This window comes from Triticum dicoccoides, chromosome 5A (genome assembly GCF_002162155.2).
Source record: "Triticum dicoccoides isolate Atlit2015 ecotype Zavitan chromosome 5A, WEW_v2.0, whole genome shotgun sequence".
In the NCBI taxonomy this organism is placed as follows: Eukaryota; Viridiplantae; Streptophyta; class Magnoliopsida; order Poales; family Poaceae; genus Triticum; species Triticum dicoccoides.
The window spans coordinates 541,073,949-541,091,378 of NC_041388.1; the positions used below are offsets into that span (position 1 = coordinate 541,073,949).

A 17,430-nucleotide genomic window follows, 5' to 3' on the forward strand; every position below is an offset into this window, starting at 1 on the left:
GGATTTGATTTATGGTTCTATCTTGAAACCCATTGTTTATGAAATACTATTTGGAAAGGGAAGAGTGGAAATATTGCTCAATGATAAAATTAGTGCATTACCGAATTTCACACAATGGTTTATTCTTTCTTGATGGTCCATTGAAAGTTAGCAACCCAGATTGTCATTTGGGGAAGATAACTCACGGAGAGGAATGTTGTTAACGGGAACACATGCTTGGAATTTATCATTTTGTCATGGACGACTTGGTCAGATATCATGGAACAGAATTGAGTAAGAATTGAGTGGCTTACTGATTCTGGAATTCTAAACTTTAGTGGGAGGATTGTGGTACTTGGGAAGCATATATAATGAGTATTTTTACTTGCACACCTTCTTTTTTAAGGTGGAAGGAAATAAAAAGGTTTCACACTTTTTCTTGTGGTACTTATGGTATTATTTTTTGGACATTCCCACTAGAGGTCATGTTATTTATTTTTATCTTATCATTGATGATTGCACATGATATGGTTATGTTTATACTATTTCAAAATACAAGTCGGAATGTTTTATTGTGCTTGTCACATGTTGTACTGAAGTGGAAAATCGGTTGATTAAAGATTACCAAAGTTTTAACAACCAATTGGTGGGGGAAGTACACTTCAGTAATATATCAATTGAACATGTAAATATCATGGAATTATTGAATGTCTTTTATACTCCCTTGTATTTTTTAAAGATGTATTGGACACTGTCGTTTGTTGATATCATTATTCATCTAGCACAGTCACTATATGTCTTGTAGACTGGAAGGAAATCTTCTATTTTGACAGGAAATTCTCAGTTAATACAAAGTGCACACAAGGGAGTATAAACTATCTTCCAACATTGGCATCAGCGCAAGGTTCGATCGCTCTAACCCTAGTCCCGTGCAAACTATCCGCGGTCGTCGTGATTGCCGTCGGTCGCATCTGATTCCGCTGCGTACTCTCCTTCGTATGTTGATCGGTTCTCTTATACAATCGCATCCCACGCGTGCAGTCTGCCTGGTTTCAGATCTGCTCTTTGATTCAGCAATTTTCCTATAGCTACGTGTACCTCTTGGTACGTACAGTACTTTTTATATGTCCAAGCAAAAGGGGCACATGGATCGAGTCAGACTAGTACAAATTGCTGGATCGTTCTGCTGAATAATTTATGTGGACCGAGAAATCAAGCAGCAAGCGCGCCGCACTGCAGGTTGCTGGAAGTTTTGCGCGTTGATCAACCGGAAGCACAGCCGTGACAGAAATCTAGGAAGCTAATCGTGACATCACGTGGGGCATGGAAGGTTAAACTTGCTGCACGGAGATCAAGGAGTACTACTGGCGTTGATATTTCGTGAAGCCACATGAGGTAATTCTGGGCACGTGAGGAAGGAGTGCTGGAAGGTGATCCAATGCGTGTGTGTGTGATCGGAAACACGGCAAAGATTTGCTGCCGGAAATTGTTAACAGATTCTTCTTTTATTTTAATCGGATCTGGAAGTTAAAGATTTACTCTGGCATCATGTAACAGTCGCGACTCACATGGTCCTCGCATCGCTCCGTCGGGACGTTCAGAAGTTTGCGGCCTCTCCTACTTGCTGCACGAATAGGCACGGATGCGTCGACAGCTATACAGGATCAAACTCATCTCTAATTGACCTGAACTTGGCAGCTTGCTGACCAAGGAACAGGAAATCTCCACTCAAGGACTTTCCAAGTTGAACGAGCAACTGCTCGAAAACTGCAGGTCATGCCAACGCTTGCTGCCGCTACTATCTATATCATCAAGAACAGCAATTTTTCATTTAAAAATTACTGGAATTTCAAGCCATTATTTGAAGGAAAGAGAGGGAATTTCTATTGTTATTTATTGTGTCTAACATGTCTGCACGGTCGAGAGGCCGGCCGGAAGAGCCGCGCATGCACTTGTGCACGGGTGCTACGGGGAAAAAGAAGCAAATTACGAATCCTATCTGTTGATTATTATATTTTATTACATCACTCATTAATGGTTTGCTAATCAACTGCATGTATGTCATAACAAGGAAAATATGTCTACTCCTTGGAAGAAGTTGATCAGCAAATGGTTGAATTATTCTGCGGAAAGTTACGCATAACCTGGAAAGGGATTTCAGAGAAGTACATATTATTTTTGCATCACTTGTTTATGGAGGAAGATGTGAGTTGCTTCGAGGACAAGGAAATTTGCTCTTCATTTGCTGGTATGCCTAATGATAATATTTGCACTATATTTATTTATTTGGTGCTATTTTTTCAAGTATAAATGGATTTAGGCTATGTCTTATTGCTGGAATACAATAGCAATTTTATTGACATGCTGATAGCCAAAGGAAATTATCCATATTTATGTGTTTCGTCATTGCTGCTAAATCTTATACAATTTGGAATTGGAAAATTTGCCATGAAACTCCCTTGTGGAGGAAAAGTATTTTTGTTATAGGACATTCTGTGCAACTTTAGTAAGAAGGGATTTGATTTATGGTTCTATCTTGAAACCCATTGTTTATGAAATACTATTTGGAAAGGGAAGAGTGGAAATATTGCTCAATGATAAAATTAGTGCATTACCGAATTTCACACAATGGTTTATTCTTTCTTGATGGTCCATTGAAAGTTAGCAACCCAGATTGTCATTTGGGGAAGATAACTCACGGAGAGGAATGTTGTTAACGGGAACACATGCTTGGAATTTATCATTTTGTCATGGACGACTTGGTCAGATATCATGGAACAGAATTGAGTAAGAATTGAGTGGCTTACTGATTCTGGAATTCTAAACTTTAGTGGGAGGATTGTGGTACTTGGGAAGCATATATAATGAGTATTTTTACTTGCACACCTTCTTTTTTAAGGTGGAAGGAAATAAAAAGGTTTCACACTTTTTCTTGTGGTACTTATGGTATTATTTTTTGGACATTCCCACTAGAGGTCATGTTATTTATTTTTATCTTATCATTGATGATTGCACATGATATGGTTATGTTTATACTATTTCAAAATACAAGTCGGAATGTTTTATTGTGCTTGTCACATGTTGTACTGAAGTGGAAAATCGGTTGATTAAAGATTACCAAAGTTTTAACAACCAATTGGTGGGGGAAGTACACTTCAGTAATATATCAATTGAACATGTAAATATCATGGAATTATTGAATGTCTTTTATACTCCCTTGTATTTTTTAAAGATGTATTGGACACTGTCGTTTGTTGATATCATTATTCATCTAGCACAGTCACTATATGTCTTGTAGACTGGAAGGAAATCTTCTATTTTGACAGGAAATTCTCAGTTAATACAAAGTGCACACAAGGAATTTTTTCATGGCTATTCTAGTGGATCAAAGGGTTGTTTTATTTTTGATTTGAAAAAGGAAAACTGGTGGAAAGTAGGAAAACAATTATTTTTATGATCAAGGGTGGAAATATTAACAATCATACTGGAATAATCTTGACCCCAAAGGAAACTACAAGCAGTGAAACTCCCAATACTAACATGCTTAGGATAAGTGTGAGGAATTAGCTTGGACGTCTGGATAATTATTATGTGTTATTGGGGGATGTCACTCTAAATTTTAGAGGAATCACTAAATTCTCTTAAGAAAGTTTTTTTTCATCAATGTCAACTATGGGTGGAAGAATTGCGGGAAGGAATAAACTCAGATGAGGAAGAGCATAGTTTGGGAACTTAATATCATACCAAATAATCGCAAGCCTATTTGTCTGGAAGTGTTTTTATATTTTGTAAGGAAATTTGGCTCACTGGAATATTATAATGTCACTCTTGTTGTTCAATTCTTCACATAAAGGGAAATATACTTTGTGGAAACTCTCTCCCCTGGAATTTTGGGAAAGAGGAACTAAAGACATGGTTTGCTAATTGAGTGTATTAATGTATGGTCATATAAGAACCTTCACATCAATGGAATAGCAGGTCATATGGTTTTCTAAAGGAATCAAGGCAGTCATCTACAAAACTTGGTCATGTTTTAACTTTCATATGAAAGGAACATTTGAAAATCCTATTTAACTTTACGAGTGGAAATACATAGAAAATACTTTGAAGTGTTTCTCTATGGAAAATTGCAAATGTGTTAAAATACCTTTGATAAAGGGAATCATACTCGGTCAGGAATTATATTTGAACTACTGAGGAAAAATGGAATAATAAATGGTACTGGAGTTCGTATGTATCTTCATTATATTATCATACCTTAGCTACGGAATTTATGCTGCGTTCAGGCAGTGGAAGGAAAGATGAGCAGTTAAGGGAATCTCACACATCATATAAGATTGTGGAAAGTGCATCACAACCTGTCACTTGTTCTTAAATTTATATTAAAGGTAAACACATTGATGAGGTCTACAAGATGAGAAATAAGTCCAGGTGCGCATATTCATATCTTTCGTTAGTACTAATATGGTGCAGGTTCACTGATCGAAGTCAGGAATTTCTAACATGGTTAATCATGGAACTTCATTTACTTATTGGATTTGATATTTATGTGGTTTTCAAATTTTATTCAACATGGTTATCTTATACTTGACTCGACGCGGAATTAATCATATTATTATATATGTGATGGAAAATAATTGATGCAGAATTTCACTTGAGGAAACAAAATACTCAAGGTGCCTATAAAGGTGGAATTACACTCGAGAAAATAATACTCGAGGTGCCAAAGACAGCTATGCTGGAATAACTAGGCGGAAACTAAAGGTCTCTAGTGATCTTAAGTGTCACAGCAAGGAAACATATTAAAAGGAAATATCACCGTATATATATTTGTGGGTTTCCAACGTAGTGTTAATATGATTGTTGATCCCTTGACTAAGTCTCTTAGTCAGGAGGTATTTGGCAAGCATGTTAAGGCTATGGGTTTACGAATATTTGAATGATCGTTTTGGACAAGTGGGAGATGTTGGAATTATGTGTCCTGCAACTATATTCAAATTACCTGGAATTGTTAAATATTCAGAATACCTCATTATGGAATTATACATGTATTTGTACATGGAATTGCTTTACATGTTTAGCATGGAATTATCACTTGTTGGAACATACTTAAATTGTATGCTTAAGGAAGCTGGTCAATTATCAGTGGAATACAATATACTATTTATATTGGAAAGACTACCCGGGTACACTGATAATTGGAAGGAGCTAGATCGTATAGTTAGATTACAGCCCTAATGTTGATCTACATAATTAGAGGAATTTACACTCTATTATGGCGCGTTGCTCACAAGCGCGTGCTCCGGGGACAAAACGGGTAGAATCCGTTAAACAGACAAATATGATCGTGGTTGGTAATTTGATCTGGACTCTATCCCGGAAACTAGTGGAAAAGACTAGGAATCTTATATCTGTATAAGAGGCGGACTCTTTGGAAAGACAATATAAGAAGGTCCCTACCCCCTAGCCTCAGATACGCGAATTGTGAGCGGCACCACGGATAAGCGCAGAGGAATTAGGGGGTAGACCAAAAAAAATTCCAACAACTACACCCCTTGAAAAATCTATTTTGGTTTTGCATTGTAGTGTATCGGCATAATGTTGTACTCCCTCCGGTCCTTTTTAGTTCGCATATAAGATTTGACTGAAGCCAAACCTTGTAAAGTTTGGCCAACTTTCTAGAAAAAAGTGCCAACATTCATAATCTGAAATCAATACCACTAGATGTGTCATGACTTAAAGTTTCATATACCCACAAGGTCGGGTGGTTTTTTGGTCCTCGGCCGGTACTTGTGGATTCAAAAGCTCAAGAAAAGCATCACCCTATGCTGGTCAAAGAACAGCAGTAGATGCTATTCGTACAGTAGGTTTGCAACGAGTAGAAGTTATGGTAAAGGGCGCTGGTAGTGGAAGAGATGCCGCATTACGAGCCATTGCTTTAAGTGGTGTGCGATTAAGTTGTATACACGATGTAACACCTATGCCGCATAATGGATGTCGACCGCCTAAAAAAAGACGTCTGTAAAAGAATTAACCCGCTTTCAACTTTCATTTCAAGAGAAATAAACGATGTTGATATTTTTTCATATAAATACGGTCAAACTTTGTGAAATTTGACTTTAGAAAATTTTAATATGCAGAGTAAAAAGGACCGGAGGGAGTACTTCGGCCGATCTTGGCTTAATCAACTTTAAGATAGACCGGCATTTGTTGCCATTGTTCTTCTTTTTAGAAAATATATGAAGAGGAACTACCGACCACCTTTCTATTCTGATGTTTAGCGTGAACTAGGAGTATGTAGTCCGTAAAATGCCACCACAGATTATGTGGCCTCAACTCAATTGGCTATATCGCAATGAGTGTGGCTAACCATCTCCGTTACTCGATTCAATAGAAAGAAGTGTCTGAAAGAGGGATGAATAAAATAGGATTGGTTCCTAAAATTAAATTTTGCATACGAGTACTAAAAAACAACCCCGACCAAATACGCTAAAATAAGGACGGCAAATATTACTAAATAGGAAGGCGCGCTCCGCCGCGCCCGGCTATAGCCACATTTTCCACGTACAATTGTAGGCACTCATGGTTATGCACTGTTGGGGCTTGATGCCTAGGCAAATTCTCTATATGGACAAACTCATCTAGGCAAGCTCTCTTCTCGGTTTCTGCCTCTGTGCGGTGTGGCTTTGATGGCAGCAATGCCGTGCCCGTTTGCCGGGTGGTGTCGCTCGGATGCAGAAGAGCTTTGCGTGCTCGGCCTTTCGCTGTTCCTGGCTCCATCTAGCTAGCGTGTCCGCGAATGCCTGGTCTGCTTTTAGATGTCGTTGAGGCTGGCCCGTTGGCATGGTTTGGAGCACCTACCCCTGTTTTTGACGCTCCGGGATCTGGATGGCTTGGTTGTGGTCGTCCAATATTTTTTTTTGAAAAATTTACGAAGTCATCGTAGGCACCTCCTCGTCGACGGGAACGTCTCCTCCCACTGAATGTGCATCACCGAAAATTCTAAAATAAATTCAGAAATAAATGCGAGCATCAGGATTTAAACCCTGATGGGCTGGAGATACCACAGTCTCTCTAATCATCCAACACCAGGTTGGTTCGCTGTCCCGCACCTTCTTGATCAGTTGGTGTAAGGTTTGGGTGTGCTTTGTGGGCATAGTTTTGAATATATTAACAACAAATGGTTAGCTAATATACATGCCAGAAATCCTACGAGGAGAAAGAAAAGAGCAAACCAAAAGATCCAACACGGTCCAAGAACCATTGGAACCGAGCGACGAGAAGAAGGACGCAACACCTCCAGGGGCCTCTGCTCACAAAGGCCGCGTCCTCCTCCGACCAAGGAACAACGAGAAGAAGCTCATAAAACCATGGCGACCGCAGCCTCCTCCCGTACCTTTTCCCAAAGGAAACGGAAACAGCCGCCGGCCACCTCGGCTTTCCGTTGCCCTCGCTTACTTTAAGCACGCAACGATGGCCGCCTCGACAATGGATGCCATGTTCACATCGACACACCCGAAGACAGGGGCGGAGCCAGGATTTAGGCATAAGGGGGGGCCAGACGACGATGAAGCCAGAAAATATTTTGTGCCTCACATACTACCCAATAATTCTATATTCAAGTATCATTCAAATTTAACTTTGCCTAGACACACAAATTTTATTTGCAGCTGGAGGGTGTCTAGCGATAGCTAATTGGTCAATAGCTTCAGATATGTGCCAAGAGGACGAAGTTGGTAATCAAACTATTCTAAAATATGACATGAAGTGTCATGCTATAAACCATTTTCATATTAAAATTTAACATACACAAACAAGAATTATCATGTATTACCATATGGTTGGCTTTTAGTTTCCATTTATATAGGTTTGAATGGCAAATCATCGTTGGTTGTATTAGGATATTTTATTGTTTAATTTGCAAAAAATGATCAATGTTGCCATATACCTATAGAATCAACTCCAGCCCCTCCTCATTGACGGGTCCGAGATTTCGAACGATTGCAAGTGCCTATACCCTAGCGCAGCGACCCATCACAAATCATCACAGCCAATATAAGTAAATTCTGATGTAGAAGTTCAACATGATACAAGATGAGAATAGAGAGAGATTAATAGACAATGTGATCTGTTATCCTTAGGCCTTAGCTAGTTTTTTGACTGCAGCCTAAAGAATTGGTGAGTGAAGCAGCTTGTGTCGCCGTATGAATCAGTTCTTTTCTTAGGAAAGACCCACGGCAAGGAGGCGGCAAAGGCATACTAGTACGGCAGCGGTGCATCCCTAACCAGGCACGCGCTAATCACGGAGATTTAGCGGAGGCCGGCCAATCGTCCAATCTACCTTTTTTTGAGCAAAGTCCAGCCTGCGTTGGAATGGACTTAGAAAATGCCTAATTAGTGGGCCTGTACGTGGGCCTTTTTTTCCTTTCTCAAGAATTCACATAATAGAGGGGCTAACGTACGTTCTACGTTGCAAATCATGTCGCTAACAGATTGCTGCCTACAATGTTCGCTCGATCGTTAGGGGGGGCCAGGCCCCTACACGCCCCCCCCCCCCCTTGGCTCTGCCACTGCCCGAAGAAGCGAGCGACACAAGGAGAATCTCGCATGCTTTAGTGAGAAGAAGAGGATATGGAAGGCCGTACCAAATGGGCGAGCACGCAAGGCACTTTTACGGATGCACAGGGGAGGGAAACCGACCTTACACATTCCATACCACGTCAGCTGGTCACAACCAGCGACGACTAGTGTCTGGGTGGCCAAGCCCCTCTGCGTCCGTGCAGGACAACCCCTACACGTCCAGGCAAACCAAGCCCACCCCCACCCCCCACTAGCAAGCCGCGCGCGGGGGCTCGCCTGGCACGACCGGACTAGTCCCCCGATGGGCAAAGACACCGACAAGCGGGTCTGGCCTCTCTCGCACGCAGGGACAACACAAGAGACACCCGACGTGGGCGCGGACAAAACCGCCTCATGACGGTGGCCCCACACGCGCCCATGGTCCACCCGTCATGGACCCCGAGGTGGGTTGCTCGAGTGCGCGTCGTCCGGGCAGATCGGACGGCGGAGAGCCCCCAAGAGGCCCCCGTGGCACGCTAACGGACGACACGAAAGGCACTCTCACCCGCGAAGCCCCCTAGGAGGCGTGTACTCCAACATATTTGTAGGAGCAATTACTCCTGTAGCATCTTCATGTTCCACTAAGTAAAATTAGTATTTAGGAAACTAACTTTAGGTTAAGCATCAAGAGTTGTGGTTCACAAAATACTTAGCTATTTCAAATGAACATTTGAGAACCATGATTAACCTAATAATCGGGTTTTAGCCTGAAGTTCTTGGACGGAGACCACTAAGATCAACTTAATTTGTTATAGCATCTGTTGCTTTAGGATCTCAATCTGAAACTTAAACATATTTTCCTCCATTTGATTAATAAGCCAGGACTGGTAAAACTATTTTAACTATGACATGGAAATGGTAGGATAGGATTCCCATTTAATACCTGAATCACCACTACACAGCTATGAGCCTGCCACTACTACACCATTACAATAATTAGAGAATGTGCACATAGATACTCAAAAAACCACTAGAAGAACTATAAGTTTAATTAATTGTTCTCTTCTTCTACCAACTGTACCTAAGTGCTTGTTATGATATGGTGTCCGACTGTCAATAAACCTTAAAGAATACTTAGGAGATGCTAAAGTTGACCCTATGCCTACAGTTACACTGATTGGTGACTGCACAACATGGTGCCATCATTTTAAATGTCCAGAAGTTTCGTAAGCGAGGAGCTATGCAAACCAAATGAATCGATTAGAATCAGTAAGCAATGTTGCTTAATGCATGTAAATCAGAAAATAAAAAAGGTCCACGTTAGATTTTGATTGTGTGTGCTCCGATTTATCGACAAGGTTTCTGACCAAAAAACAGTTATGCAGTCAGATTTGTATTTGCATTATATTGTTATACATAGGTAATAAAGAGCCTTTGTCTTAAAAAAATTACTAGCGCTGCTACAGGTATATGTGCAGGGAAGGAGCCAGTAATTTGATAAAGGGGGGCCAATAGAAGAGGTAAAAGCTTGGAGGGGGGCAAACATTAAAAAATAGAGCATTTGAACTAACAATATAGGGGTGTTTTCAGATAATAAAATACCATGGGGGGAGCCATGGCCCCACCTCGCCCACCCCTGCCTCTATCCCTGCATGTGTGACTGCATCAAGTTGGAGTATGTCCTTTTCTGATGACTTTGATTTATACATCCGAACCATCAAAAGTACAGAGCTGGTAATGCGTACATTGAAGCACATATATATTCGAGTTCTCTTGTAAAAGAGAGAAGTGCATATTACACCCCTCAACTCTAGCCCTAGTCTAATATACAACCCCCAACTTCAATACCATATAGTTTACACCCCCCAACTCTCAAAACCAGGCGGAATTCAACCCTTCCCTCTCCGGTGACCGGTTTTGACCTGTTGACTGGGTGAACAGTAAATTCAAAAGAAATATATTTTAAAAAAATTTACGTTTTTTCACCGGCTGAACAGTAAAATTTTAAAAAGTTCTAAATAAATAAATAAAAATAATTTTGATTTTTTAAAATGTTGATTTTTTGTCCAGGTGAACAGTAAATTTCAGGAAAAAAATTAAGGGAATTTTTTTTCTGAATTATATTTGCATGAAACAGTTAACAGTTCGGGCTGATATATTTTTTTTGTTGAGAGACCACTGAAATGTCCAAACAAGCTGAAAATTGTCACAGACATCACGCGCTGAAAAATCGTCCACGCAAAAATAATTCGGTTTTTTTGGAAAAAAGTATTTTTGGAATTTACTATTCACCAGGTAAAAAATCGAAACTGCTTGTTGAATTTTATTTCCAACTTTTTTTTGAATTTACTGTTCACTCATTGGAAAAACCAAAATATTTTTTGATTTTTTTGTTACTGTTCACCCAGTCAACATGTCAAAACCGGTCAACGGGGAGGGGAGGGTTGAATTCCGTCTGGTTTTGAGAGTTGGGGGTGTAAAGTAGATGGTATTGGAGTTGGGGGGTGTATATTAGACTAGGGCTAGAGTTGAGGGGTGTAATATGCACTTCTCTCCTAGTAAAACGAGACAGGAACTAACGCCAAGTTGGCCAGCCTATATATATGTAGTAGGATACTCTCCTGATCACCACTCTAGCCTTATTAGGCGTTAGCAGGCATGAGCCACCCAAATTCTAGAGCAGCATGCCAACCTAGGTTTAAGTCGTAAGAGGAAGAGATTCGATTCAAGGATCACCAAACTCTTGGCACAAGCATCACAAACGGGAGTCTTTGGGATAGGAATGGGTGGTGTTGGGAATAGGTATCAAAGCACGTTCACGCATTTGTCGATTCAGGGCGAGCGGACAAGGCGGCAGGTAGCCAAGGCCCTCTCCAGAACATGTCTTGAATGTTGAAGTCAAGCCTTCACCGGTCGACGCTCTTCATTTTAGGTCAACCATGCTCTCTAGTCGAGCCGTCGATTGAACCTACACTGTAGCCAATTGTTAATTCGTGCAGCCATGCCTTCTAGTTTTTTTAGACGAGCCACGCCTTGTAGGTTTTAGCCTTTTTTTTTTTTTTTACTATTTGGTTTTGTACTGTGAACTGAATCACCAATAATTTGTAATCCGACTGATCATGACTTAAATAACTTTAATAGCATGCCTTGATATTGTTCTTCATTTCAAAAAATCTGAAGAGAACTTACCACCAGTGGTCAATCACCCTTCAGGACTTTCTATTCTAATATTGTGAACCAGGAACATGTAGTTGGTACAATGTCACCCTGGAATCTGTGGCCTCAACTCAATTGCCTACGTTGCAATGTTTGTGGTTACACATTTCCGGTACTCGGTTTAAAAGGAAGAAGTGTCTGAAACAGAGAAGGATAAAAATGAACAACCCTCCCATATCACGAAATATGATCAAATTCCACATATTACTAAGAAACAGGTAGTTCAGAGTTCACACAATACATGGTTCAAAACAACCCAGATCATGAGGACATAGCACAAGCATGAAGTTGGTCGTTAGATCACATTATAACACTAGTGCCATGCAGACGATACCACGAGGGCCCTATTCTTCCATCCGAGGTATATCACCCCGTCCCTCTCGGCGAGCCTGTAGTTCGACGAGTAGTAGTGCAGCAGCGTCCTGAGGTTGTCTTTCACCCGGGAGCCCAGTGGCAACGGTCTGAACCCGGCCATCGTGAGGCGCGCATTCCACTTGCTGAAGACCTCGTGCCGCTCCACCCTCTCCGCACCCTCGCAGGCGACGATGTTCACAATCTTCCTCGCCAGGCAGTGCTGCTCCATTTTGGTCCTCTCCTTCGGTTCCCTTGGGCGCTCCACGTCGATGGACTCGAAAATGGCGGTGTAGTAGTCGAGTGTCTCCGCGAACCTCTGCGTGAAGGGGCCTGTGTTCGTGTTGAGTTCCTGCTCCACAATGGTGACCACCTTGGGCGACAACTGCTTCACCAGCCTAAGGATCCGGTCGCGGTGGTTGGCCGCGCTCACGCTCTCATCAGGAATCTGGTGCAGTGTCAGGTTGAAGTTCACTGCCACAGCTTCCCCAGGGATGACTCCAAGATGCCCTTCTTCCACTCCGCTGACAGAGATATCTAGTGCATGGAATTCAAAGGGCAACCCGAACTCGCGAGCAATGTCTGACAAAGTATTCCCGAGTATCTCTAGCCCGCCTCCTCGCACGTAAGCTGATTCAGAATCATCAATGCATGTGATCCTTACAGTTGGTGGTCCACCAGGCCTGGCCGCAAGAGCCTGGATGAGAGAAATCCATTGAACACCTTGAGAGATACGGAAGTCAATTATGTGAATCATATCTTCTCCTCTGACGGCTTCTGCAATTGCACCGTTTGCCGACACGTAGCCAAACTTTAAGTAGGGGCAGACGGCATACAATTCACGCTGGTAGGATATCATTTCAGAGCCATGTGGCTTTTGCCACTTCAAAGCTCTGTAGATTGAATGGCCGGAGGAGGCAAGTCTGGCAACAAGCCCTTCAACCATGTACTCTCCAAGTCTCTGGAGTGGCTTGCCAGATACTGAAACATTTTCCCCCAACTCCGGAACCGTCATATCGATTGCCAAGCTGTCCTTCTCATCCACAGCTCGAGCACAAGACATAAGTAGCTTCTTCAAGTATCCAACTCGGTCTTCCTCCACAACCTCATCTTGTTCATTTTTATCATGCGTGATCTCATCACCATCAAAAGTATAATCCACCAACTGCACACTGATCCTAGGATTGCTCGGATGATTGCTAATGGCAGTTGCTAAAGCAGACTCTGCATCAGCACATGCACCCCCGATTTTTGCATAGATCTCTCGAAGGCATGGCAAGTGGCCAATGCTTATAGCCGTACTAGCACCATGCTGGTCTATGAGGGGTCTGGGGGCATTGAAACCTAGTTTGAGCTTCTGGAGATTAGGCATTGAGTTCGCCTCAAATTTCAGGCAAGGTACACTGCACCTGAGCTTGAAGTAGTTGAGGACTGAGAACCCCCCCTTGTCAAAGACAATCCTTTCAACAGCAGCCGTCTGCAAATACAGCGACAGATCAGTGAGGGCGGGCAAACCTCTGAGAGCATCAATACCATCCATCGCAAGTTCCCTTGCTGCAATCTTCAAAATGTGGAGCTCACCAAGTTTTCCGATCCACTTCGGAATACGGGACAGTATGCAGCTGCGTAGCGACCAATCAAACACCTCGAGAAGTGGAGGAGGTACTAAGCCATCCCAGGAGACAGTCACTTTTGAAGCACCGCGAACCACGGTATTTCTGTGACAGAGGCCATTAACCAGGGCTAGAGTTTTCAGGTTGCCATGTCCTGAGAGTAGGGAGCCCAGAGCTTCTATGCTTCTCTTCAGATAGTCTGAAGACGGTACGGAAAAGGTCAGATGAAGATCTCGCAGGTTGTTCAGCTTGCCAACGAACCTCATGCTGCCAAGCCAATGCAACAAATTTGTCATAACAAGCAGACTCAGGTGAGACAAGCTTGGGAGGTGAATAATATCCCATGGAACAGCAGTAGCTTCACTATCCATAACCAGTGTTTCCAAACAATGTAGCCCTAGCATATGTTCTGGTAGTTGTATGCAGATATCACTTGCAATCTTTAAATATCTCAGTTGGAACAGATCTGAAATCCCAGTGAGGTTTATGGTGCCACGGCCACCATAACCAGATAATTGAAGGCTTAGCACACGAAGAAGCTTAAACTCTGAAATAGAAGGCATACTCTCAAATAATCCAAAAAAAGTAAGCGACCGAACTTGTGACCTTCTCATGTTTTCTGGTGTCTTCGCATATTTTGCATCACCAAAGAGGAGAGATAGGCGTCGAACCTTATGAGAAAGTGCCACATTCTTTCGACTAGAATCTATTACCACATTGAAATTTTCTTCTTTAGACTTGTCTGCAATAAGATCGTGTACCACATCATGAATAGTACAGGACGACACCTCATTGTTGTACTTGATACATAGAGGTTGGATGAATCTTCTCTTGATAAGTTCATCGAAATAGCTTGCTGCAACTTTCTCCATGTCTTGCACTCCTGTTGTATGGATGAAACCTTCAGCGACCCATTGCTTCACCAAATCATCCTTCCACATTGTGTGGCCCTTCGGGTACATACTAAGACACAGCAGGCATATCTTCAAATAGCGAGGAAGATTATTGTAGCTGAGGTTCAATACTTGTCTTGTTCCTTCTGAAGGAGATGTCCACAAACAGGAGCTTAATGAATCACACAGGTACGCCAAAAGATCCATTTTTATAACAGGCTGGCTTGATAGTAGACTAGCTATGCTGATTGTTGCTAGCGGCAAACCACCACATAATTCAACAATTTTATTTGTTACTTCTTTGAGTTCTTTAGGACAGTCACTTTCAGAGCCAAAAAGTATGTTAAAGAACAGCTTTCTTGAGTGATCATGATCGAGAGGCCTCATCTCAAAAATATGCTTTGAGTGATAACAACAACATGTTAACGCAACCTCTTCCATTTGTGTAGTTGTTATAACTCTGCTTCCACGATTACGTTTTGGAAAAGCATGACTAATAATATCCCATGTTGATGCAGTCCATATATCATCAATAATAATTAAGTACCTGAATGTGAACAAAATTCATGCATGTATACATTATGTTAGGATACTATCAAAATTGGTTAAAATGGAGCAGAATAAAAAAAATAAAAAAAGCATAATAAGCATGCAACTCAAGGTGTAACCAGGTCTATGGCATCATGTGATGGATTGGTCTCACTAACACATTTTGTGTAAGTTCTTGTCACTAAATAGATGTCGTTTTAGACACCGGAATGGTCTCCAATAGACACTTTTATCCATCTTCTTTCTGTATATGCATATGTTAGTCGAAAGATATACTTACTTTATCAAAGTGTTCTTTTGAAAAATCTAATAATTCTATTTTCACATTATAACTCGATATAATTGTTTATATGTAAGCAGTCAAAGTTAGAAGGGCTTGGCTTCACCTTTTGTAGCTAGGAGGGTATGTGTCAATAAGCAGAGGTGGTACCTTTTATCTTGTAGATGTTTCCTGATACTGCTAGCAAGGTCAAGTTCCTTAGAATCCTCAGTGGGCTGCTGCCCCTGGACTTGCGTGAGCATATCGCGGAAAAGTCTCACCACATCAGGCCTTTTGGACACCTGGATGAAAGCTGTACAGTCAAATTGCCCCGCAAATTTGTTGTACAACACTTGTGCAAGTGCAGTTTTACCAAGACATCCAGATCCAAGAACAGATACCACCTTGAGCTGTTGATCCCTATCATTATCCAATGAGTCGATGAACTCACTCACCCGGCCATCAATTACCATGTTGGCAATTCCTCCATACGGCGTTGGAAGTGTACAGCCAGCGGACACGAATCTACGTCTGAACGTGCTGTAGCAGTGGAGTTCATACCTCTCATGCCGTTCAATCGCTTCTTGGATGTACACCCTGAAATCTGATATCAGCTCCATGATATGCTTGTACCACCGGAGCCTCCTGGGAAGACAATTGATGACAACACGAATGGCTTTGCAGACTGATCTGGTCTTCCCACCATGTTCTGCTGGCACTTGAGCTGTGTAGGCAATCTGTTTGAGCCCTCTGGGAAGTACTCTTTTGGAGAAGAGCCTTTTGGGAATCTTAACACGGCCGATTTTGCAGATGAATCTGGTGGTCTTGATGGCAGGCCGTAGACACATGTCCATGTTATCCTCGATGTCATAGGCCAGCTCGCGCGCCTCTTTCATCCAGCGCTTGGCCGTCAGGGGAAGGTCCTCTGCCTCTGCCATTTCAGCAAGGTATTCGCTTAAATCTTCAACATCTTCTTTGAGGAGGTGCATTCTGTCCTTAACCCGGCTCGGCAGCCTGCACCCCTGAGGAGCTAGCAGCATGCCCAGCTTGCCAAGAAGGAACCCCATGTCAAAGGGGGCCTCCATTGTAACTTGGCCACACCTTTGATAATTTGGGAAATCGACATTTCTGCAGGGACTAATCAATTGGTGTGTCCAATCGCAGTGCCGACACTCCCATAAACCTTGGCAAAGAAATTTTCAAGGCCAAGTTTAGAATCAGTTTGACAGAATGCTCCGAATTGCATCAGGCGAGAATGCAAGCATGGAAGCTCTCACCTTTGGTTGGATCGAAGAAGACACTCCTATGCTGCCCAAGCACCTCCCCCTCTGTTGGGAAGGAAGTGGAAGAAAATCCAGAATCGTTGATGCTTCTGTCGGTCAACCCTTCTTCCAGATCCGCTAGATCCACAAGGGAAGTAACCTGCCCAGAATGCTCCTCGGCCAGAAAAGAAGTGTGCTCTGCCCCCCTTTCCTGCAGCGCCGACCTCCACTCTTCCCCTTTCTTCTTCAATGCCCACCCCACCTCCATCACTCAATAACGTAGCTCCCTCCTCCGCACCATTGTTTTACTCAGTCCTCTCGCCCTCACGGACACGAGGTGGTTTCGACTTGAGTAGAAAGCACACGGGGGCAAACCGTGGGACGAAACAGGCCGTAAGACCAACTCTAGCAAACCCCTAAAATTAAACCCTAAGGCTTTGTTTGGTACTAGCGTATTTTAGGAAATTGACGAGGATTATCCCGGTCAAACTCCTAAATCCCCACATATCTCGCTGCACTTTTTTTTGGTAATCTGATAGGCAGAGTCCACACACACATCCGAGGGACACGACTCTTTATCCTCCTGACTCCTCACGTGTCGCCCCTGCGCGGCGACCGGGGGGAACCCTAGCTCCGCCGCTTTCTCGTCCCTCCCCCGACCTCTTCTCCTCGCCGCCACCGGGGCGCGCCGCCGGGCAAAGCCCGGTCGGCATCGACGGCGGCGGGATCTCTTCTCCTACGACTCGCTG

General features: G+C 42.6%; 1 protein-coding gene across 1 annotated transcript; it reads right to left on the reverse strand.

Moving 5' to 3' along the window:
- Positions 1-11,914: 11,914 nt before the first annotated feature.
- LOC119302644 (disease resistance protein RGA5-like) lies at positions 11,915-17,062 on the reverse strand. The gene is made up of 3 exons (XM_037579685.1): positions 16,697-17,062; positions 15,591-16,602; positions 11,915-15,158 (listed from the first exon to the last, which is right to left on the reverse strand). The coding sequence occupies exons 1-3, from the start codon at positions 16,947-16,949 to the stop codon at positions 12,068-12,070; spliced, it is 4,356 nt and encodes a 1,451-aa protein (XP_037435582.1). The 5' UTR covers positions 16,950-17,062; the 3' UTR covers positions 11,915-12,067.
- Between the last annotated feature and the right edge of the window lie 368 nt (positions 17,063-17,430).